The sequence below is a fragment of the Colobus angolensis genome, unplaced genomic scaffold (genome assembly GCF_000951035.1).
Source record: "Colobus angolensis palliatus isolate OR3802 unplaced genomic scaffold, Cang.pa_1.0 Scaffold131, whole genome shotgun sequence".
NCBI classification, from domain to species: domain Eukaryota; kingdom Metazoa; phylum Chordata; class Mammalia; order Primates; family Cercopithecidae; genus Colobus; species Colobus angolensis.
Genome location: NW_012114364.1, coordinates 6,476,965 through 6,503,198, shown reverse-complemented (window position 1 = coordinate 6,503,198; position 26,234 = coordinate 6,476,965). Strand labels below are relative to the sequence as shown.

Sequence of the window (26,234 nt, the reverse complement as noted above, 5' to 3'; positions counted from 1 at the left end):
CTTTCTGTGTGACCTCAGACACACTACCTCTGAGTCTCAGTTTCCTTGTGTTATAGGCTTCCTTTGAAGAAAAACTATGGTAACGTATGTAAAGAACTAAGAAGAACATTTAGCACACAGAGGTAATTGAAGCTACTGCTACTAAAGAAAAAAAAATTAAAATTATCCCATCATTTTACAAACATGGAATATAACTCTTTGTGTGTACCTCTTGGATATAACTTGATTTCATTCCTGAAAAAAGCTTTCCTCAAATATTTATGATCTTATAAGGTAATGTTCCTTAAACTTCAGATATAAATCTACATCACTCATACTATTGCTTACTTCATATTTTCCAAGATCATTCCTATTTTTCCTCTATCTTTACCTATAACAATATTCATATATGCTACTTAGATGTAGTACATATGTTACTATATACATATATTACATATATTACATTGAGTAATAAATGTACATGTATTACGCTGAGGGCCTAACAGAAGCTTACAATTCCCAAAACCTTCTAAAATGCATGAACAAATGTAGGTATTCCACGCCAATTAACACAAATGGTTTGTTCTATGCCTCTGTCATAAACATCTTTAAAAGACATAACTGTAACTGATGAAAGGACAAGTGATTAATGCATGCTATTATCTCAAAGAGGTATTATCACGTTATATGTCCTAGAAAGACTGAGAAAAGCAATTTCCTTCTCTTTTAGGAGTTAAGATAGAACAAGGAGTAACTTCTGTACACCAGAGAAAATTATGTATATCTCAAAACTAAAATTTGCTCTTTAACAGTCTCCAATCTTTCTATGAGAAAACTTTTCTTTTTTCTACCTATGCAAATAAGTAGAAAAAATGTTTGTTCCTATAAATATGATACCAAACTTATTTATAATATTATATATTGCAAAAGTGTATTTTTTAAAATATTTGATTTAAAATCATTGAAAAATTTACCTATTTTAAGATAGAATTATTGATATCAGAATTCTGTCAAAGCCAATACTTTCAAATCATTGCCAATATTTCTTGTGGAATTTAAGCTTCTCCGTTTAGGGTGACAGATAAGTATGGCTTAAAGACCCATCATATTAGTAAAAAATATTGTGGAACTATATTTGACACTTATGACATAACCCATTTCCAACAATTAGGGGGAAAAACTGATCTTGCCAATAACCACTTTTCCAGCAAAGACTTTTCACTAGGGTTTGGGAAGGTCAATTCATATGCTGTCATGATTTACATATGCATCCACAGACAGACAAAGTCTTAAGATATAATTTTAAAATTGCATGTCAAGTGAAATTTTCTAATTGAATACATTTCTCTTCTCAGTAAAGAATAAACCTGGATAAATGCTTTGAATCCTTGTCCAACAGGTATCGCAAAGAGGTGAGCAGCATTTTAACCATGGACTACGGATAAGACAGAGAGAAATATTTCAATGAAGAGGTGTTGGTTGTTCAGCTTACTTTTCTTCCAAAAATGTATGAAGGATGGGAGCCAGAAAAGCAATATCCCATACTGCAAGGCAAGAGGCCCCTCTGACATCCCTTTCAGATGCAAAAAGTGTAAAGAACATATGTATGAATATATTCAACTTATAAGGTTCTTTTTCATAAAATAAAAATAATATTAATAAAAATATAGCAAAATAACACTATTTAGATGAGGAGGACTTGAGTCTTTGTAGGAGTACCCAGATACATATTTTCATTCAAGAAAAGAAACAGATACAAATTGAAATCAGTTCAGCAAAGAAGATGGTAAGATCCATGGTGAAACAGAACACAGAAGAGAGTAGGTAGAAGGAACAGTATACTGGAGCAGGTGTGCTTCATGTGAAAGAATTCCAGGTGACAAAGAGAAAATTACACACTGTGCAAGCCAACACAAAACATATCTGCTGACCTATTTCAGACCACAGGCCGCTAGATTGGGATCCCAGTATTAGAGCCTACGAGGTTAAAAACAACGGCAACATATGAACAAAAAATTAAAGCAGAGCTTATCCTGTCTGCTTTCCCTTAAATATCTAGATTTTTTTTTTATTTTTAGTTAAATTTTATTTTAAAGTATCTGTGCCTTTAGACTTAGCCAACACAAAAGATTCAGGTAACCAGAGCATAAATACATATTTTTAAAGTTTACGGATTAGCTTGATGCTGTCAATATCACACAGCATTCATTAAACTCAAGCAGCAAGCATCTTATTTTTCCTAGGATCAGTCATCTTACTATAGAGAACTGGTCTCCTCCATTCCATTCCAACTCTGGAAGTGCTGTCAATGGAAGTGACTCATTGCCCCTCCCACATCACTCAGTGTTTCAACCAAGAGAGGGCACAGGACTGCAGGAGGGTCAGTCCAACAACTTTTTCCGGGATTAATACAGACACTGAGACAAAACAGTTCTCTTTCCTTTTGAGATTGAGAAGAATAACGATGCTATCTATATTCACAAAGGCACAGGAGTCATCTTTCCCATTGTTATAGAGTACCACAGAAAATGGAGCAAACCCAGAAGAAACCAGAGCCACAAAATGGAGAAACATTCCTGAAACACAATCAGGCACTAGATCTAACTAGGCCTGCATCTAGTCAATCCAGGAATTTCCAGTTAGGGGAGTTTATACATTCTCTGGTGTGTTCAGGCAAGCTTAAACTGGATTTCTGTTACTTATAAACAAAATGTTCTCATAAATATAAGAGACAAAGAAGATATTTGAGTTTGTTTTGCATTTATCTACTCACATCTCATTGTACCAGCTAGGACTGTCCACTCAAAGAACAAAACCAGTTTTTCCCCTAGGGATTTTTCTAACCCAACATATAATAATATCCTAAATTATCCCAACCTCACTGATAATCATCAGCGCCTACGAAGAGGAAAACAAAAAAGAACCATGACCTTACTCACTCACTTTTCTGGTGTAGCACATATTCTATATATACTTTGATATGGCAATTATTTTTTAATGGAAGACAAAATCTATCATTAATAATCAAGGCTGGGCACAGTGGTTCACACCTATAATCCCAGCACTTTGTGGGGTAAGGCAAGAGAATTGCTTCAGGCCAGGAGTTAGGCACCAGTCTGGGCAATACAGTGAGTCCCCATCTCTACAAAAAAAATTAAAAATTAGCCATGCATGGTGACAAGCACTTGCAGTCTTAGCTCTTTGGGAGGCTGAGGCAGAAGGATTGCTTGAGCTCAGGAGTTAGAGGCTGCGGCAAGCTATGACAGTGTCTCTGAACTCTAGCCCAGGCCACAGAGTGAAATACTGTCTCAAAAAATTAATAACGCTAATAATCAACACATGATTTACGTAACTCTTATACGTAATAGGCTTATTTTATGAACTCATCTAAGTATTAATTGAACAAACATTTTAAGAACTAAAAAATATTTAAATCAATGTTTATGTAACATGGCATACCACTTCCAAAAACTTCAGGCGTAACATCTAAGTACACATGAATATTGATGATGTGGTCCAAAACAAAGAAATCACAACCACTATCCACCTAATAGTCTCAGAGGCACGATTAACAAAAAGACCATTTCAGTACAATAGGTATCATCATCTCCATTTCCAGCAGTTAAATCAATAGTCCCTCTTACTGCAGGTTTCAAAGATGAACCAAACCAGAGAAAGCAAGGCATACTCACAAATTATAAAGCATGTCAGCCATGTTGCTGCGGTAATACAAAGCATTTCTATAGGCGCTTTCAGCTTCAGAAATTTTGCTCTGACTCTTCAGAACATTTCCAAGGTTACCCCATGCTGCCAAGAAGAAAAAGAAATTCTCAGACTGAACATCAATCCAATTACACATGACATAATATCAGGCCATCAGGAAGTACCACAGGGAGAGAAAACCATCATAAAACATTTTTAAGAAAGAAAATTTATTTCCTTTATATTCTAACATTTCATCAAGCCAGGAGATTAAATATAATCAAAGTCTTAAAAAGTTAAAGTAATTATTATGTCTCAAAGCAGATATACATATACAGTTCATCATAAGGCCAAGAACAATGTTATCTTAAGATCACCTACAAAGGCTTCATGCTCTTCCAGATTTCAGTAGGGGTCTTCATGGTCTGAAATTATTGTATACTTACTGGGCCAGAAACTGCAAGAAATGATCTTAAAATAAACAAATATTTCATTCAAGTATGAAAAAACTGATAAATGGCATAGAAGATCTGGAGATGAAAAGCAAAAAAACTAAACAAGATCAAAGCTATAAAGAAGCTTACCAGGCATCAGAATACATCAATAAAACATTATAGATATAATGTTCTTTTGTACTCTTTCTTCTTATGAGCTCACTTCCCTGAAAATAGCTATTTCTACACTTAATCATGTTGAAAATTAAATATATTTTCTGTGTACCCTCTTTGTTCTCCCCAAATAATAGTAATTTTTCAACATTAAAAATAACAAAAGGCACAGCACCAATAATTGCCCCCATAGTACGGCTCTCCAATGAACTTTGCCCTCAAACTTGGCTGCTTCTCTTGCCTTTTTACTTCCCCACAACCCACAAGGAGCTGGGGTATTGAGTCCTGAAAGCAGAGTCCCCCAGCAAATGATAGAGACGAGAAGAAGGGTCATGTGTGTTGATATATTTACTTGGGTGACTACTGATTGTACTTGAAAAATGAAAGGGTTTTGAGTTATTAATTTTAATGTAAAAAAGAGTACAGAATCTTTGAATCTCAGATTTGCCTGGGTGCCTCTAAGAAACTTAAAACTCCTGTGCTTCGGTTTACTTTATCTGTAAACTGGGAAAATAGTGTCTCCTCTGTTTCATGATGAAGATGAAGTGTGTTAATATATACAAGCTGTTTAAGGCAGTGTCTGAGGTTGGGCACGATGGCTTGCACCTGTACTAGCACTTGGGGAGGCCGATGAGGCGAGCGGATTGTTTGAGCTCAGGAAGTTTGAGACCAGTCTGGGCAACATGGTGAAATCCCGTCTCAACAAAAAATACAGAAATTAGCTTGGCGTATTAGCACATGCCTGCAGTCCCAGCTACTTGGGAGGCTGAGATGTAATGAATGCTTGAGCCCACAGAGTCGAGCCCACAGAGTCGAGGCTACAGTGAGTCATGATCACACCACTGCACTCAAGCCTGGATGACAGAGTGAGACCCTCTCTCAAAAAAATAAAACAAAACAAAATAAAAAAAGCAAAGACAGTGCCTGAAACATGGTAAACACTCAATAAATATTGCTATTATCATTAATATTATTGTTGTTGATACTCTTTACAATGTACAGTAGTTAAGCATTTCTTACAAAAATAACATTAAATACAATGCACTTTATGGCCTTATGTTATCTACAGAGAATACTAACCTTCATGTTTGCAATGCCATATACCTTCTTTGCTTCCAATGGAAAACAGGGGAAAGGCACTGAACTCACAATTATGCAATAGCTAATAGTGCCATATACCATGCCACATACTTGACATATATCATCTCACCGAGCTCTCAACACAGTTCCTAAGTGCCCATTTCCCAGATGAGGAGACAGAGGCACTAAAGAATTTGTTTGTTTATTTATTTATGTATTTATTTATTTATTTGAGACGGAGTCTTGCTCATTACCCAGGCTAGAGTACAGTGGCGCCATCTCGGCTCACTGCAACCTCCTCCTCCCGGGTTCATGCCATTCTCCTGCCTCAGCCTCCCGAGTAGCTGGGACTACAGGCGCCGCCACCACACCTGGCTAATTTTTTGTATTTTAAGTAGAGACGGTGTTTCACCGTGTTAGCCAGGATGGTCTCGATCTCCTGACCTCCTGATCTGCCAGCCTCGGCCTCCTACAGTGCTGGGATTACAGGCGTGAGCCACCACGCCGGGAGGCACTAAAGATTTTGTAAAGTTAATACTGAAGTGTTAGAGCAAAAACTCTAATCCGACACTGGCTGTTTGCAAACTTTTTCTCCCCTCGACCTAACATTTTCATACCACATTTCATCTTTCACTGCAAACCAGCATTCACATACCAACATTCACATAGGCCTCGGCATTATGAGTCCATAGAAAATTGTATCCTTTAAATTAAAAGACAAAATAGTGTACAATATTGTCAAATTAAACTACTAAATAAAGAAAATAAAAAGTAGGAAAACAGTAAAATAAATTATAATTATCTTCAAATATAATAGGCATAATACCATACGTATTCTATACCACAAATTAATAAGATATGCCTCTATGGAAATTTTTAATAATTAGGCAATTTTAAAACCCCTATTCCTCCCAAAGTTCTGCTCTGATTGTGTGATTAGTAAAAGAGAATATATTTACATTGGAATCTCTCTGAGAAATGCATTCAAATGTTAATTGAAGCACCAGGAAATCCTCATTATAATGGTATCCCATTTTATTAGTAGTCCTAGATCATAGATGATTTAAAAAACTAATACAAAGACATACCTTTGAATATTTTAAGATATACTTCCAGCGAAAGAAATTGATTTCTTTAGATACTTACATCTCAAATAAATAATAAACTAATAAGTGCTTCTCTTGTTGACAACAGACATATACAGGAATATCGTGGAGATGTTGTGGGTGTAGGTCCAGACCATCAAAATAAAGTGAGTATCACAATGAAGTGAGTCACATATTTTTTTTGGTTTACTAGTGCATCTCGTGCATATAAAAGTTATATTTACACAATAATATTGTCTAATAAGTGTGCAATAGCATGATGTCTAAAAAACAATGACATATCTTAATTAAAAAATACTTTATTGCTAAAAAATGCTAACAATAATCTGAGCCCTTGGTGAATCTTAATCTTTGGTCTGGTGGAGGGTCTTGCCTTAACACTGATGGCTGCTGACTGGTAAGGGTGATGGCTGCTGAAGGCTGGAGTGGCTGTGACAATTTCTTAAAATAAGACAAAATAAAGTCTAGCATATCAATTAACTCTTCCTTTCATGAAAGACTTCTCTGTAGCAGGTGATGCTATTTGATAGCATTTTATCCACAACAGAACTTCTTTCAGAGTGTTAGTCTCAATCCTTTCAAACCCTGCAACTGGTTTATCAACTAAGATTATATAATATTCTAGGTGCTTTGTTGTTATTTCAGCAATGTTCACAGCACGGTCACCAGGAGTAGACTGCACCTCAAGAAACCACTTTCTTTGCTCATCCATAAGAAGCAACTCCTCATCCGTAAATATGTTATCATGAGATTGTAGCAATTCAGTCACATCTTTAGGCCCACTTCTAATTCCAGTTTTCTTGCTCTCTCCATGACCTCTGCAGTTCCTTCCTCCACTGCAGTCTTGAGCCCCTCAAAGGTATCTATCTGCAAGGCCTGGAATCAGCTTCTTCCAAATTCCTCCTAATGCTGATATTCTGACCTCATTCCATGAATCACAAATGTTCTGAATGGCATCTAGAATGGCAAATCCTTTCCAGAAGTTTTCCATTTACTTTACCCAGACTCATCCAGGGAATCACTGTCTGAGGAAGCTACAACCTTACAAAAAGTTACTTCTTAAATTAGAAGATTTGAAAGTCAAAATAATTCCTTGATCCATGGGCTATGGAACAAATACTGTGTTACTATGCAGGAAAACAGCATTAATCTCCTTGTACATCTCTGTCAGAGTTCTTGGGTGACCAGGTGCACTGGCAATGAGCAATAATCTTTTGAAAAGAATTTCTTTCTGAGCAGTAGGACTCAACATTGAGCTTAATATATTCAGTAAGTCATTTTGTAAACAAATGTGTTGCCATCTAGGAAATACAGTTCTACTTATAGAGCATAAGCAGAATAGATTTAGCATCATTCTTAAGGGTCCTAGGATTTTTTGAATGTTAATTGACCAATGGCTTCCACTTAAGGTTACCAGTTGTATTAGCCCATAGAAATAACAGTCAGCCTGTCCTTTGAAAATATGAAGCCAGGCACTAACATCTAGCTAGGAAAGTCTTATATAGTATATTCTTCCAATAGAAATCTGTTTTATATACACTGAAAACCTATTGTTTAGTTGTAGCCACATTAATCAATTATCTTAGCTATATTTTCTGCATAATTTACTGCTTTTCCATCAGTATTTACCACTTCACCTTGTACTTATATGTTATGGAGCTGGCTTCTTTCCTTCAACCTAATGAACCAATCTCTGTTAGCTTCAAACTTTTCTGCCACAGCTTCCTCACTTCTCTCAGCCTTCATATAATTGAAGAGAGTTAAGGACCTTGTTCTGGATTAGGTTTTGGCCTAATGGAATGTTATGGCTGGTTTGATCTTTTATGCAGGCCAATAAAACTTTCCAACAGCCAGGAGCAGCGGCTAACACCTGTAATCCCAGCACTTTGGGAGGCCGAGGCGGGTGGATCACGAGGTCAGGAGATTGAGACCAGCCTGGCTAACATGGTGAAACCCCGCCTCTACTAAAAATACAAAAAATTAGCCAGGTGTGGTGGCGGGCGCCTGTAGTCCCAGCTACTGGGGAGGCTGAGGCAGGAGAATGGCGTGAACCTGGGAGGCTAAGCTTGCAGCGAGCAGAGATGGAGACACTGCACTCCAGCCTGGGCGGCAGGGCAAGACTCCGTCTCAAAATAAATAAATACATAAATAAAATGAAAATTAGCCTAATTTCATTATTTTTATGTCTCAAAGAATAGGGTTGCCCATGGAAAGGGAGAGAAATTGGGGAAGGGCTGATCAATGAAACAGAACATGTACAACATTTATTAAGTATACCATTTTATATGGGCACAGTCACAATATTAACAACATACATCACAGATAACCATAACAGATATAATAATAAAAAAATTAATATATTGTGAGAATTGCCAAAATATGACAGAGACATGAAGTCAGCACTTGCTGTTGGAAAAATGGCACTGACAGACTTGGTTTATGTAGTTGCCACATTCAATTTGCTTAAAAAAAAAAAAAAAAAATGCAATATCTGAGAAGCACAATAAAGTGAAATACAGGAAAATGAGGTATGCCTGTCGCTATATCTAGAATATATGTTCACTCATTTGGTTGACTGTTCATTTATCCGCTCATTAATGTATTAAATATTTATTCATTCATTAGATATTTGTTAAGCATCTATTTGGTGCCAGGAACTTCATTAGGAGCTGGACACTCAATACTGTTCAAAATAGTCAATTCCCACCCATGTGAGCTTCTGTTGGAAGTGGGGAATGGAGGTAGTGGAGGGAGGGTGGGATCCATACAATAAAATAAATGAATTAACTTCAGATAGTGATAAGTGTTATAAATAATGTAAAATAAAATAATGTGATATGGATGAGGCTAATTTAGATAAGGATATCACAGATTTAGGAAAATAAGTATGATCTCTAAGAACTAAAGGATAAGGAGCAAGTCTGGCAATGACTGTTGATGCCACATAAGGAAAATACAGCAAAGGATCTAAGGCAAGAATGAACTTGATGTTTCCAAGGAACAACACCAGTCAGGTGAGTGGCTGCAAAATGAGAGGGAAAGTCAAGATGAAGTCACAGAGATAGGCAAGGGTCCAATCACACAGGGTTTCACGTGCCACAATAAGAAGCCTAGGGGTTATTTTATTTGCGATATTTGGGGGGAAATATTCAGTGAGGGATTTTGTGGTTTGAGTTTCATTTTCAAAAGGTCACTCTTGACTCCTCCGTGGAGAAGGTACTCGTTGCAAGAGAACTAAAGGAGCAGCGGGGGGACCGGCTGGAAGGCAACTGCAGTAATCTAGACAGCAAAATTACAGTGGTTTCCAAGAGGATAGATGAGCAGCAGAGATGGCTATTTCAAAGTGAGAAAACAACTTAGAAAGTAAAAATCATCAACAGGGTTAAATGAGGCAAAGTCACAATCTGAAATTAGGTTTCCTGCTTTTTATACAAATGAAAACCTCTTATATTTCTTAAGATTAAGTAACTGCCCTAGATGCCTGCAAAAATCTTGTTTTCCTGTTGTACACACACATACTCTGACAAAGCAAAACAAATAAAGACCCCCTCAGGAAAAGGTCACTGTATAACCCACAAACTACCAAACATCCTCCTCTCTTGCTATATGAATGATTTCTTTATCCAGACATAGAATTGTCCCGGTATCCAATCAAAATAAAGCCCTCACTTCCTTAGACTGTATTCCAAATCACCCAATCAAAGTCAAAATCCTATAATAGGACATATAGTGAGATGCCCCAGAGTTCTCCATGATGTAGCTGTTCTCTCTCAGTGTGAGAAATAGTTAAGCCAACTTTTACTTCAGGTGTGGCGCTAGTGGTCTTTGGCTGAAGAGAACTGACAGAGGATTTCATCATACTCAAATATAAAAACGATTCCTTCTCAAATGCTATCTTCCTTAAATTATTGATCCACAATGCTGTGTTGATCAAAATAGATTTTAGTTTTCTGAAGAGCTGCCATAACTCTTCATAGCTGATTTTATGAGTTACTTCTTTAAGAAATTTGATCATATTAACCCACTCAACTTTTTAATATCATGTCAATTTTTAAATCTAACCTTTCTGACTATCTGGAAGTATGCAAACCAAATCCTAAAAGAAATGGAGGAATATTCCAACTCAAGGATAGGGAAATTTAACATTATAAAGATGTCAGTTCTCCCCAAATAAATCTATGAATTCTATGTAAATCCAATCAATATTTTAGCATCATTTATTAAGAAACTCAAAAACTATATTTTAGTCATAATATATAAGAGAATAATGAAAACTGATTTTTATACCATATTCATGAAATACAAAGATAAATTCCAGATAGCTTAAAAAGTTAAATGTGAAAAAGTAAAGCTATCAAAAGACTATATAGAAGAATATATCTATGGAATGGAAAAGAACTTTTTAAAAAGAGCCCAAAATATAATTTGAAATGTAAAAATAATAATAATAATAATAATGGATTTGGGTATTTCAAAAAGGACTTCTATTTAATGAAGAATATTATGAACAAGTTAAAATGCATAATATGCTGGGAGAAGATATTTCAAACATCTAAACAAAGAAGTGTCTGTACTTGAAAACTAGAAGGAACTCCTGCAAAGTAACAATAAAAAAATAAGAAATAGAATAGGGGAAAAATAGACAAAGGACATGAATAGGATTGTACAAAAAGGAAAACCAAAATGAATACCAGGCATTTAAACTAATACTTAAATTTCTTAGTAACCCCCCTGAAATGCAAATTATAACAACCAGATATCTTTTATACCTAGACTGGCAAAATAATAGAAAAATGGATAAGGTCAACTACTGGTAGGGATGTTGGGGAAGAATCCTGTGCACAACTGGTGGCAGTGTGGCCTGGGGCAGACATTCTGTTATGCCCTCTGACAGTATTCAGTCAAATCAACAAATGTAAGTGACTAAGTCAAAAAGGACCTCTGTCTAGCAATCCCACTCCCACATAAATTCTCACCCAAGAAAGCATGTAAGAGAATGTTTAAATTCAACTGCCTTAGTGTTGGCTGACAGTGGGTAGTAACAATAGGTCCATCATGGGAGAACAATGTGGGACACTCACTTTCCACACTCCTATGCAGCAATAGGACCAATTAACACCATGTCAATACTGCTACATGAATGGACCATAACTGCCTACAAATAATTTTTAAAAAGGAATGCAATGTCATAACAAAGATAAATGTTAAAAATTGATTCATGCCCAAAATATCACTATGTATTTAACATAGTGTATATTACAATTAAATCAAAGGTATATTATAAATCAAATACATTACATACAAATCAAATATGTTAGATCAGCTATCTATGCTGCAAAGAGAAAATTAAGAATACAGATAAAAGGGGATTAATACATGAATAAAATAAAGGAAACTTGCAGGGATTAACCTGAAAACTGCAGTGAAGGGTAAAAGAGAAAGAGAAGGAAAAGGAAGGGAGGAAAGGAAAGGAAACAAAGGAAAGGAAACAAAATAAAATTAAGGTCACACACCATCTTCTTTTAAAATAGAGATGGAGTTATGCTATATCCTGCTTAAGGAATAAAAGGTTGTAACATCCACTAAACCTTTTTTTAAGAAAGATAATTCAAAACAGATGTTTGGGATTATCTTCAAATTTTCACTTTGGTACTTATTCTTTGGGCCACTCCAAGACCTTGTATTTTCATTAACATTTAATATAATGTGCATTTTTTACATGTTTAAGCCTGTATATTTTATTGGTATATTCATTTCATATAATCTTTTAAAAGTGCAGTTTTATTGAAATAAAATTCTCAAAGTTCTTTCAATGAAGTGTGATGAAGTGTAAATAATAGTTACAAATGTTTTAAAAGTCCACATTTGTTTTTTCCTGTTGCCCAGGCTGGAGTGCAGTGGCATGATCATGGCTCACTGTAGCCTCAACCTCTTGGGCTTGAGCAGTCCTCCCACCTCAGCCTCCTGAGTAGCTGGGACTACAAATGTGCACCACCATGCCTGGCCATTTTTTTTTCTAATTTTAATTTTTGTAGAGGTAGGTCTCACCATGTTGCCCAGGCTGCTCAAAAACTCCTGGACTCAAGTGATCCTCCCACCCTGGCATTGCAAAGTGCTGGGATTACAGGCATAAGTCACCGCACCCAGCCTAAAAGTTCACATTTTAACACAGGATATGTACAGATGAATGCAAATCACACTTTCAACTCTGGATATAATAAAGGATTTATCTGAAGTTCAAAAAATATAGTTGTTGTTCCAAAATCCCAATCTAATTTTGAGAAGTTTTTTTCCCAATGAAGTTTCCAAATATTCAGAGTATTCATTTCATTCCTGTTTTAAACAAAATAAACTTCATATGAAACTGCTCTAACTTGGATGGACTACTGCCCCATCTCAAGGGCCTGCCTTGTAGCACTGTGACAGCATAAAGAGAGCAAAAGAATGGGAAGTGGAGAAGAGGAGATGAAGAAGAAATTTTAAAAATTATAAGAAAAATAACAATAATAATAGTGTTTACATTTATTTAAAGATTCTACATCTTTGGTAGCCTCTTCAATTCATTTAACCTAATAAAAACATTAGGGGTCTATAGTATTATTATCCCTATTTCACAGATGAGAAAACTGAGGTTGAGCCTCCTAAGTAGCAGACTTAATGACAAGGGAGATTCAGATATGTATCCAGGCATCGAAATGTGATCAGAGGCAAGGCTGTTTCACCCTCTCAATATTGAGTTTGAGTACAAGGTAGAATATCATAACATGGTACTTAATATGTTTCATATATTTTAATTTAGGGTCTACAGCATAAATATGAAAACAATTTATCCAAATGAGTTATCCTCTCAGAACTGCTGGGGGCGGGGGGGAAGAAAAACCCCGCAGTAGTAACAAAATAAAACTATCTGGTATCCATATTTCATAATATATTTTTCAGACCAGGGAAAAAGTAATGCCAAGTAGTATATCAAATGTTTTACATGTCTTTGGGAATATAATTTTATATGTCACATTTTCCTGTTAACATATTGGAACTGAACATATTCTGCCTATGTAAACAAATGGTTGCTGCTCAAAGATGCTGGCTGGGAACTTCGGTATATTTATCAATTCTTATTAGTGTCCTGAAGATACTTTACATGTGACAGAGATTTAATAAGCATTGTTCAATAAGTCAACAACTTCCATCCTAAGACTAAGCATATATAATGACTATATTAAGGGAAGGCAAATAGACATTTCTAGATATCAGTGGATAAGCTCCAGAAAATATGATCTGTAGAGCTATTTTATATTCAAAAAGAAAAAGAAATTCTTCTGTTAAAAAAATCAAGAAGTGAAGAAGTAGGAATAACTCTTATACCTCAAGGGCCCTTCACATTGATATTAAACTACCTCTAAAAAGTATCCATTTACTAAGAAACTTGATCTTAATTCACAATGAAAGCTTCTCTTGTACTTGGTCCACAGTCTGCCATGGTTTATTTTATGTTCTTTCAAAGGCAGAAGAATAATTAAATATTCCCATCTTGCTGAAGTTGTTCTAAAGAGAAAATCAAATGTGAGGTCCCTCTAGAAATGTTGTGATCTGCTACAATAAATACCTCTATTTTTTTTTTCAAAGTTCTAATTTCAAATACATGGTAGTCTTAAGTTTCCAGAGTAAATTCAAACTTACTCTGAAGTAACTATTGCAATTTCATATCTCTGATATACTTCACGAAATCAATACAGGGAGATTTGAGAAAATTTTTCAAGATTTTTTCTTGTGTTAATAATTTGAAGAAATTATATATATTCATTAATTATAAAAGAAGTTATAACATGTTTTTCATAATTTGGCATGCACTGCTTTGAAAAAACAGCTAAAAGAGCAGAAAACAGACTAAGATAGAAAATTGATTCTTAGAGTAAGGTTGTTGCTATAACAACACCTGAAAATATGGAAGCAGCTTTGGAACTGGATAATGGGTGGAGGTTGGAAATTTGGAGAATCAGGCTAGAAAAAGCCTATATTGCCATGGGAGGGCTCAGAAGACCTCAGAACTGTAGAGCTACCAGCGTACAATGCCAATCTGAGAGAGCGGAAATGTGGGCTGAGCCCAGAAAAGCCATGGGCGTGGCAGTTCTCAGTGTCTTGAGAGCCCAACCCCTATATCAGTGTGCTCAGGATGTGGGACATGGAATCAAAGGAGATTATTCTCCAGTTTTAAGACTTCGTATTGTTTTCCCTACTGGGTTATGGATTTAGTAGGGACCGGTTACCGTTTTCTTCTTTCCTCTTTGTCCCTTTTAGAATGAAAATGCCTACTTCTATGCCTGTTTCACTGTTGTATGTTGGAAGTAGATAACTTGCTTTGATGCTATAGACTCACATCTGGAAGGAATTTGCCTCTATACAGATCATGCCTTGAGTATCACCCATATCTCATTTAGATGAGACTCTGGACTTTGGATCTTTGAGTTGATGGAAACAAGTTAAGGCTTTTGTGACTTTGGGGATGAAATAAATATACTTTTGCACTATAAAAAGAACATAAATTTTGGGTGCCTAGTACAAAATGGTTTTGCATGTGCCCTCAAAATTCAACATGCTGTAAACTTAATCCCCAGTGTAACTGTATTGGGAGGTAGGTCCTAATAAGAAGTGACTGGGTCATGAGGAGGAAGCCCTCATGGATGGATTAATGTTAATACAGGAGTGGGTCAGTTTTCACTAGAGTGAACTGTTATAAAAGTAAGCCCAGCCCCTCATGCTTTTTCTCTCATATGTGCTCTCTCTTTTGCCTTCTGTTATAGTTCAACCCTTGCCAGATGCCAGCGCAATACTCTTGGACTTCCCAGTCTCTAAAACGGTGAGCCAAATACATTTCTTTGTGTGTTTGTTTTGTCTTTTTAGAGACTAGGTGTGGTGGCTCACACCTATAATCCCAGCACTCTGGGAGGTCAAGGCTGTCAGATCACAAGGTCAGGAGTTCAAGATCAGCCTGGCCAACATGGTGAAACCCCATCTCTACTGAAAATACAAAAATTAGCCAGGCATGGTGGCAGGCACCTGTAGTCCCCGCTACTCAGGAGGCTGAGGCAGAAGAATCACTTGAACCCAGGAGGTGGAGGCTGCAGTGAGCCAAGATTGCATCACTGCACTCCAGCCTGAACAACAGAGCAAGACTGTCTCAAAGAGAGAGAGAGAGAGAGAGAAGAAAAGAAAGATAAAATAAAAAGATAAATGTATTTCTTAATATTTAATTTTTACCTACTTAACATTCAGGTCTACATAAGTAATCATGCCTCTTTGGGTTATCATCTCAGCATTTTCATTTTACTAATACACTGCACAGTCACTGAATGTGGTAAGGACTCTCATTCTTGTTTCTTGCTTCAGCTATAATTCATTTTAAACCTTATAAAATTAACATATGTCTTTAGTCCCTATATAAAAATCTTGAGTTCTATGTAAGGATCTGCCAAAATTGAAGTATTTAATTGCATTAAATAAGGGGATAAATCCTAAATTTTGCTTCCACCAATGCTGAGTTGCTTGTTTGAAATCAGAGTGTCACTTCCATGAGGAGGTAAAAGTTGCAGTCTTGTCAGTTATCTATCACAAATCATCTGCAAAAATGATAACTTATTTGCACTTAATATCGTAGCGCTTAATATATCTACTAAGAATTGTTTTTATTCAGATTACAAGCCAATTTTGGCCAGGCACAGTGGCTCATACCTATAATCTAGTATTTTAGGAGGCCAAGCTGGGTGGATTGCTTGAGTCCAGGAGTTCCAGACGAGCCTGGGCAACAGGGTGAAACCCCAATAAATACAAAACTTAGCCAGGCATGGTGATGCATGCTATAGGTTGGGGTGAGGGAATCCCTAGAGCCTAGGAGGTCAAGGCTGAGGTGGGAGAATGCCTTCAGCCTGGGAAGTTAAGGCTGCAGTGATTTATGATCGCACCACAGCACTCTACCCTGGGTGACAGAGAGAGACCCTGTCTCAAAAAAATAAAAGCTGGCCAGGCGTGGTGGGGCTCACGCCTGTAATCTGAGCACTCTGGGAGGCCAAGGCGGGCAGATCACGAGGACATGAGATCGAGACCATCTTGGCTAACATGGTGAAACCCCGTCTCTACTAAAAATAAAAAAAAAATTAGCCAGGGATGGTGGCGGGCGCCTGTAATCCCAGCTACTAAGGAGGCTGAAGCAGCAGAATTGTGTGAACCCTGGAGGCAGAGCTTACAGTGAGCCGAGATTGCACCACTGCACTCCAGCCTGTGTGACAGAGTGAGACCTGGTCTCAAAAATAAAATAAAATAAATAAAATACATTAATTAATTTAATTAAAGCCATTTTTAAGCTAGATTTGTGTATGCATATGTGATCTCTCCTAATCCTCATAACAAATGAGCTTATATTATCATCCAGTTTGTACTATTAATAGAAGAAGAAACTATGCCTCACAGAAGTGACACTTAAAAAGATAAGAGAACAAAAAGATGGTCTGTCTGGTTCCAAAGTCCTTGCCTTTAACCATAATGGAAGTCTTGGACTTTGGATGTGCCTCATGAATGGTCTTACTAGCTACAATTTAAATAAATATTATTTTAAAATATAAATGTTAATTATGTTCAACTTTCTAATGTCAATGGAGAGAGAAAGAGGAAAAAAAGAAAACAAAGGGAGGGGAAAAAGAGCTATTTAACTGCATGGAACTGAAAATGAGCATGAATGTGTTGTTGCTATTTTTTTAAAGTAGACTGTCTTCCCACTCCATCTATTAGCAAAGATTCTAAGGGTTGGGGGGGTCAACATTTGTAGCCTGGGTATTTTACTAATTGTATGATAGTCACTTTATATGACTCCAGGGAGATAAGAGCCTTTGTAAGCCTACAGGAATTTATTTTTTCTGAAGTAATTCTACCTCAGATTATTACAGAAAAGAACATAATAGTAAGTAGGTAAATAAAACAGATGTAGTTAAAATATTAAGTAGAAGAAGTGGCTATGATTTAAAGATCATGATTCATATGTTATCACAACACATATCCTATATGCTTATATGTAATTCTAATTACAGGAATTTTACAAGATACAGTTATTTCTCATTCCCCTATCTGTAGTTACTTCAGATAAATCTGAAACTAAATGTATTCCCAATAAGGAAAAAAAAAATGTAAAGATAAAAATTTAGTACTTCAATAATATATTAACACTGTTAAGTCTTGACAGCACTGTCACTAGAACATCTATGTGCATACTGTAATATCCACATGTATAATCCAGCACTCCTGTTTGTGTTGTTTTAGTGTATCTAGGGTTGTTCCTTGGCATTTTACCATCTGCAATTTCTACCATATTCCTGATTTGACTATGAGCCATCCTCACATTCATGGCTCAGGTCTGCTGCCAGTACCACTCATGGTATTTGATTTTGGGGTTTTCCTGCACTTGTCTTCACTCCATTTCTTATCTATGCAAAATTTTTCCCAAGGCTTCTCAATTAAAACTTACCCGCCCTATGTGCCTAATAACAATGTGCTCTATACAATGTTTCTCACAAACTAGCACATGGCATTATATATAAAGAAAGTTAATATAACTACACTTTCAAATATAATGACTGGCCAAAGGGAGAGAATTTGGGAGCAACAAGCCTTGAGGCTCTCCTCAAATCCCATGCAACAAACCCATTTTGCCTATCACACTGTCAAAAGCAGTTAATGGAACACTTGGGGAATATATATACTAGAACGTCATAAATAGTGGTCCGGTTTATATAACAAATATACCAATTCAGTAAAGGCTTTTTAGAAATTCCTCATATATTGCTGATCGCATAGCCCATGCAGTCATCCAACCAGTACCTTTTTAAATTATTATTTTTCTGTTTTAAATTTTTTCTCCATAAATACTGGGTCCTTCTATGTTGACCAAGCTGGTCTAGAACTTCTGTTCTCAAACAGTCCTCCTGCCTTGGCCTCCCAAAGTGCTGGGATGACAGACGTTGAGCTGCTGTACGCAGCCTTGATTATTAACAATGATAGATGTTGTCTCCCATTAAAAGATCAGTTCCTTTTGAGTTATGGTAAATCCTAAAGAGTACAAGTTGCCTCTGAGTTTGTGTCAGGAATAGAATTGTCTCCAAGCAGCCCTTACAGCTTGCTTCTAACACAATTGGGATCATTTGAGTTTGGTTCAGGTATAAAAGATGAAGAACCCTTAGAAAGACCCAGAGTTCTTAGACGAACTCTGTACAGAATTTGTACAGAATTATGATTTCCAAGCAACTTCAGGGGAAACAAAAAGACTCAATTTTCTCCCTTAAATTCTCTTTTTTCTTTTATTGCCCAAACCACATCTGTTTTATCTCACAGTAGATCCAGTCATCAGTTAGGTATGTCCCTGCCACCTAATGGTCCAAGTTAGGTTCCTACTATAAGTCACTAAAGGAACTTTGATACAGAAACGTAAAACGAAGTGTCCAAAATCTACGTTGTAGTACTAGCCCTGTTACCAATTAGATTTGGGTCCACCCAAGTAAATTACTTAATTTCTGCTCCTATTTCATAGTAAAAGCAATAATTTAGTAAATATGTAATGTGGAACAAACCCTGGCCTAGGTATGCTATGCTAATACCCACAAGGTGGTATTGCTATACTCACTCTATAGATAACATTAGTAAGGAAAACAGTAACCACTATATATGAGTTATAATCAGTATCCACATGTACCTCACTGCAAAGTTTGGAATCTTTAACCATGCTCCTTAAGCATCCTGCCTCTCTTAGTTTCTCATCTGTAAAAGAATTGTAAGGCTGAGCGCAGTGGCTCATGCCTGTAATCCCAGCACTTTGGGAGGCTGAGCGGGGCAGATCACCTGAGGTCGGGAGTTTGAGACCAGCCTGACCAACATGGAGAAACACTGTCTCTACTAAAAATACAAAATTAGCCGGGCATGGTGGTGCATGCCTATAATCCCACCTACTCGGGAGGCTAAGGAAGGAGAATCGCTTGAACCAGGGAGGCGGAAGTTGCAGTGAGTTAAGATTGCACCATTGCACTCCAGCTATGCAACAAGAACGAAACTCTGTCTCAAAAAAAAAAAGACTTGTAATGATGCTTGCCTAAACTAAACTCTGAGTCACTGAGAATATTAAATTAATGTAGATGTGTAACTCCCTGGAAAGTTATTATGGAAAAGGTATATTTCATTAATAGATTATATACTAAAAGCATAACCAATTCAATATACGCTTTTATAGTAAATCTGCCCTATTCATTATCTATGCTCATGCTACTGAGAATCGCATTGCCAACCAAATCCAGGGCAACAAAAACACAACTAAAAGCAATATTGAATACTCTAAAGGACAATTTTAAGATTTAAAAAATAATAAAAATCCTAAAGATTACATCTTATTTTAAAAATCTGCTTCTAAGTTATAAATATAATACATCTCAAATATAGTACATCAGGGAGAATATTCCATGTGTTAATTTCTATATGTTAATTTTCGGCATTCACTGTGATCAATCCAGTACCTAGTGTTGAACAGGCCAAAAGTAAATACTAGAGAAAAGATGATTAAAAAAAAAAAAAGAAATGATGAGTAAAAAATGCAAATAAAATATGTGAGTAGAAAAATATTTACTTGTGCTAATGAGGACAATTATTTGTAAATAACTGAGATTTCTAAAACAAAATATCAATTATCTTTGCCATATGCAAAAATCTTTGGCAACTATCATTTTAAAGCATTTCTTCTGTACTTGCAATTGATTTAACAACAAAAAAGAAAGGGAAGTTAACTTTCTTTGCCTTCTTTACTAGTACAGGACAAGTAGACAAGAATTCTGAATACTGTGCAATTACATGTCACCCTTGAACAACATAGGTTTGAACTGCCTGGTTCTACTTACATGTGGATTTTTTTTTTTTTTTTCCAACCAAACACAGATTGAAAATACAGTATTTGTGGGATGTGAAACCGATGTATAGAGAGTACTGACTTTTCCTATATTCGGGTTCTGCAGGGCCAACTGTGGGAATTGAGCATGCAGGGATTTGTATATAGGTTTGTGGTCTTGGAACCAATCCTCCACATATATCAAGGAACAATGGTACTTCAGTATGAGGCATTTTTGTATGAACTGAAAAACATGACATTGAAACAGAGAATGCTGTTATACATATAAAAGTCTTGAAACTACAATTCAGAAAGTTATACTTCCACATATTAAAAAGAAGCTAGTACCCAGAGGGTTAAGTAAGATAAAGAGGAAAAATCAGGAAGTATGTCAAAACCAGTGATTAATGAATATTACCAAATAAAAAATATGACTAGATGTGTGGTCTTAGATATAAAGCCATATATTCTATTCATGAGTTTTAAATAATGTCAGATTTGCATGTCAGGATGATTAAAACTCATAGAGAAGCCACATTTTCCTTTCAAATAATCAGAACTGGGTCTTAGGACATATGTCTTTAAACCCTAATTTTTAACTGAAAACCTCAAAAGTAAATATCTGCTCCAGGCTCAATGTGAGAATGAGCTGAGAACCAGCAATAGCCAAAACCAAAGTATGATGGACCTCTGACCAAAGCAGTGCACAGCCTCTTGCTTCTGGAATGGTATCACAGAGAACAGAAGCATGGCATTAGGACTTCAGTGACTTCATCAACTGCCCTCAAAAAGTATCTCAAGATCACTGTGCTATAAAGTGTAATGTCAAAATAAATTTTAAAATTCTGTACTGTTGCTTCCAAATAATAGCATTTCAAGAACGAAAAGTAATTTTAAATTTATCACTGTGATTAGAGATAAGAAAAATGCAGAATACATGGGTTTGTATAGTAATAGTAATATGCAAATATTTTCATTATACAAGCACAGAAACTCCTTTCTACTTAAAATTATTGTAAATATTTACATGAATGTGAGTATTACCACTCACTCTTCTTCTTTTTTTTTTTTTTTTTTAGACAAGGTCTCAAATCTGTCACCCAGACTGGAGTGCAGGGGTGTGACCATAGCTCACTGTAGCCTCAACCTCCCCAGGATCGGGTGATCCTCCTACCTCAGCCTTCCAAGTAGCTGCAAATACAGGTATGCACCACCACACTCAGCTAAGTTTTGAATTTTTTGTAGAGACAGGGTTTCACCATGTTGCCCAGGCAGGTCTCAAACTCCTGGGCTCAAGTGATCCACCCATCTCTGCCTCCTAAAGTGCTAGAATTATAGGCGTGAGACACTGCACCCAACTACCATTCATTCTTAACCACAATTGTGAAGGTAACATGATGCTATCATCTATGGAAAATATTCAGATTATTCAACAGCAGTACTGCAAACCATCAAAACTTGTTTATAAATCTCAAAGAGATTAAGTCAACTGACTTGGTGAAAAAGGAAAACATTTCAAAATATCTTAGACATTGTGGTCTTTGCTGGTAGTCTCATGAAATACAAGTTGAGATATTTATCCTCTTATCCTAAGCAAGGAGAGGTAAGAAGAGCAGAAAAAAAAAAAAAAATTATCACATTTCTTTATGATATGACTTCCAAGTGCCTACACAGAGCCCCAAACATTAAATGATTTTAAGTTTCCTCTGCTATTCCAGGCATCTTAAGAAGAAAACGCCGTGCTTTGACACCTGGGTAATCTGTTCTTGTCAAAACTTGACTCGGAGTTGATTACATTTCTAACCCAGTTCCTTCTTTCTATACTTAAAATGTCTACAGAGAAATTTTTCATAATTAAAACATATGCTTAAAGTGCTTCCTAAAAAGACAGTAATGCTAATATTTTAATAACTTCTGGTGTTTTGAACAAAGGAACTGAATTATGCTGTTTGAGATCATTGAAAGAATGGGCTGAGAGGTAGCTGGTATCACTGGGAATTAGAATTCTTAAATACAAGACAAAATGAAACTGCCAATATAGTTCTGCTCTCAAAATGATGCTTTTGTTGTTGTTCTAAATTTGTTTTTAGGTAATGTCTAACCAAATCTGAGTATGGGCTGGGCAAGGTGGTTCGCACCTGTAATCCCAGCGCTTTGGGAGGCCTATGCGGTCAGATCACTTGAGGACAGCAGTTTGAGACCAGCCTAGCCAACATGGCAAAACCCCATCTCTACTAAAAATACAAAAATTAGCCAGGCATGGTTAATTACAGGCACACACCTGTAATTCCAGCCACTGGGGAGGCTGAGGCACAAGAATCACTTGCACCAGGAGGCAGAGGTTGCAGTGAGCCAAGATCGTGCCACTGTACTCCAGCCTGGGCAACAGAGCAAGACGCCATCTCAAAAAAAGAAAAAAAAAGAAAAGAAAAAAACAACTCTGAACATGGCTTATACTTAGAAAACAATATTATCATTTTTTTAAAAAGAACGTCTAATATGTTTGATCATTATTTCATTTTGAGTAAGCACATGATATTTATGTCCCTCCTAGGTCCCCTTGGATGATAATGTTAAAATTGCACAGAAATTTACACTGAGAAGCAACGGTCAAGTGATTATGATAACGGAGTGCTGGGAAGGAAAGAGTGGTCCCTTTAAATGATACAGAGGCTGGAGGCTGGTTGGGGGGAAGGGCTGGGTAGAGGAGGATGTGGTTCCTGGTTAGGGCTCCACCCAACAGACCGAGGTGAGGACAGGCACTCCTGCCTTCGTGCCCAAAATGCTGCATTTTCCAAGACCACCGTGGTTCCCCACATTCAAATCCTGGGGCTATAAAAACCCGAGACCCCCAGGCGCAGTGGTTCACGCCTGTAATCCCACCGCTTTGGGAGACCGAAATGGGTGGCTCACAAGGTCAGGAGATCGAGACCACCCTGGCTAACACAGTGAAACCCCCGTCTCGACTAAAAATACAAAAAATTAGCTGAGCATGGTGGTGGGCGCCTGTAGTCCCAGCTACTTGGGAGGCTGAGGCAGGAGAATGGCGTGATCCCAGGAGGTGGAGGTTGCAGTGAGCCAAGATCAAGTCACTGCATTCCAGCCTAGGCAACAGAGAGAGACTCTGTCTCAAAAAAAAAAAAAAGAAAAGAAAAGAAAAAACAGAGATCCTAGCAGGCAGACACACAGAAGCTGCTGGATGGCAAGAGGAACCCATCTGCAGAAGACGACAAGGGGCTGGACATCGAGGATGTCCAGGGGAACATGCCTGTGGAAGAACACACTGACAGACCAGTCGAATGAGGCGGAGTTTGGCTGGAGCAATCAGAAGAGAGCCCAGGCTGGGGAGCAGCCTGACTCCAGGGAAAATCCATCTCCCTTCTGGTCCCCTGATCTGCTAAGAGCTACTTCTTAATCAAACCTTCCACTCATTCTCCAGGCCCTCATATAATCCGATTCTTCTGATACACCAAGGTAACAAACCCTGGGATACAGAAATCCCTCCCTCCTTGTGATAAGGAAGGAGGTCTAACTGAGCTAACACAAGCCGCCTATAGATGGCTAAACTAAAAGAGCATACTGTAACATGCACACTGGGGCTTCAGTAGCTGTAAACACTCACCCGCTAGACACTGCCATGGGGTTGGAGCCTGCGCCTCTGTATGTTCCCCTAGAGGTTTGAGCAGAAGAAGCGAGCCACACCCCCTCTGCACTCCCTGTGAGGGGGACTGGGGAAGTTTTCCCATTTCAGTAAGATTTCTAATTTAATGCCCACATGCATAAAAATTAAAATAAGGCTCACACTTCCTCTACATCAAACCCTTTTACAATAATTGTATGACTTGAACATCTCACATTTTTCCATAATTCCCTGAGACTTATCTGGAATTCTCTTTAAAATCCATGATCACCAGAAATAGGCACAAGTGCGTGATGAGGCTAAAACTAAGACATGTTGTGTTTGTCCTCTTGAAAATCTGCTCTTTAACACTATCAGTAATTGTATTTATATTACAGAAAGAAAGGAACATATTTTACCCTGCTTTAGAGGGTTCAAATACCTATAATTTGATTCTGCACGACAGAGCTTTTACACATATTTTTAGCTTCCTTTAACTTTTCTTTTGCTGAAAGAGAATTAAACATTTCAAAAATAGTAGCTCTGATCTTAAACAACTCTATTCTCAAATAGAACTTCTAACATAGCTAATCATTCTTTAATAGGTGTCAGATTTTAAGATATTTCATAGGTTTCATTTTCTTACAGTATAGTGAAACTCCATGTTCAGAGAATCACACCTTGTACAGAACCAATAAAAATGCTACATTAAAAATAAAAATATTTGCAAACGAATGTATTAATTGGTTGGAAAGTAAGGGCAAACCTAAAGTCTAAAAATTCCATGAAGCCAGGCACGGTGGCTCACGCCTGTAATCCCAGCACTTTGGGAGGCTGAGGTGGGTGGATCACAAGGTCAGGAGATCGAGACTAACACGGTGAAACCCCATCTCTATTAAAAATACAAAAAAAATGGCAGGGTGTGGTGGCACGTGCCTGTAATCCCAGCTACTTGGGAGGCTGAGGGAGGAGATTCACTTGAACCCGGGAGGCAGAGGTTGCAGTGATCCGAGATTGCACCACTATATTCCAGCCTGGGCGACAGAGCGAGACTCCGTCTCAAAAACAAACAAACAAACAAAAAACAAAACAAAACAAAAAAACCTTCATGAATGCAGGACTCCAGAAAAGTAAACTAGCTGTGAAGATGGTATTCACTTTGCATACACTGTATCTGTCAAACAGATAAACCTAGGTTTAGGCTTTAATGAACTTCAAGCGGGAGGTCAGACTGCAGAAGCCACATAAACTGTGACCTGCCTGAAAGGAAAGAGTCTTTGTCAGTTCACTAGCAACAAACAAATTTAAAAAGCTTAGAGAATGAAAAGATGGGTGAAATGTCTGTCTGGCCTATTTGGACAAACAGAAAATAGGAAAAAATATTCCTTGGGAATTCTTACGCGTAGGTCCACCTTCACCAAGTTTGGGGCAATGCTACATCTGTTGCCTAAAGAGTATCCAAGCAAAAATAGTTTTTAAACTACAATCCTAGCAGAGATTTTCAAAAAGATATTACAAGAATATTATGTGCAACATTGTACCAATAAATATAAAAACCCTAGTTAAACTGAACAAAACCCAGAGAAAAAAGTTACTAAAACTGACCCAAAAAGCAAATTTGGCTCTTTCCAAAACTATGAAAGAAATTAAATTAACAGAAAAAAAAAAAAAGTCATCTATAACCAAAACATTATGCCTAGTTTTACAGGTAAATTCTACCTAATATAGAAGAAAAAAAAATTCTAATTTTACATAAAATATTTGAGGGAACAAACAAGAAGTAATGCTCCTAACCTGATTCTATAAGGTTAAGATCATTGATTTTAAAACCAGAATATGACACCACAAGAGAAAAACTGACAATCACTCAGATGAAAAATAAATGTAGAAGAAAATGGAAATAATACATTATAACCAATTCCTGGGATTAATCTAGGAATGCAAAATAGGTTCAACATTAGAAAATCTATTAATATAATTTATCAAAGTAAGAGACTGAGGAAAACCTATTGTCATCAATATTAATTCATAAAATAGTTCTTAAACTAGAAATGAGGAAAACTCTACTGATAAAAGTTACCTACAGAAAAATCTGTAAGTACACAAAATCAATGGTGAAAAAAACAGAAACCATTTTTTAAACAAAAAATAAGGAGAAGTATAGGGAAAGGTCCTCAAAGACACTGGTAATATTCCTTTAATAAGCTACAGAATAGATATTTTAGTAGTAT

The 26,234-nt window shown here is 36.8% G+C and overlaps 1 protein-coding gene across 2 annotated transcripts in view; it reads right to left on the bottom strand.

The window, feature by feature from the left end:
• TMTC2 (transmembrane and tetratricopeptide repeat containing 2) overlaps positions 1-26,234 on the bottom strand; it is a 460,161-nt gene that overhangs the window by 211,106 nt on the left and 222,821 nt on the right. For both annotated transcript variants that reach the window (XM_011934133.1, XM_011934134.1), the window contains exon 4: positions 3,672-3,786. In XM_011934133.1, coding sequence (XP_011789523.1) covers positions 3,672-3,786 — 115 coding nt within the window. The remainder of the gene's footprint in view (positions 1-3,671; positions 3,787-26,234) is intronic.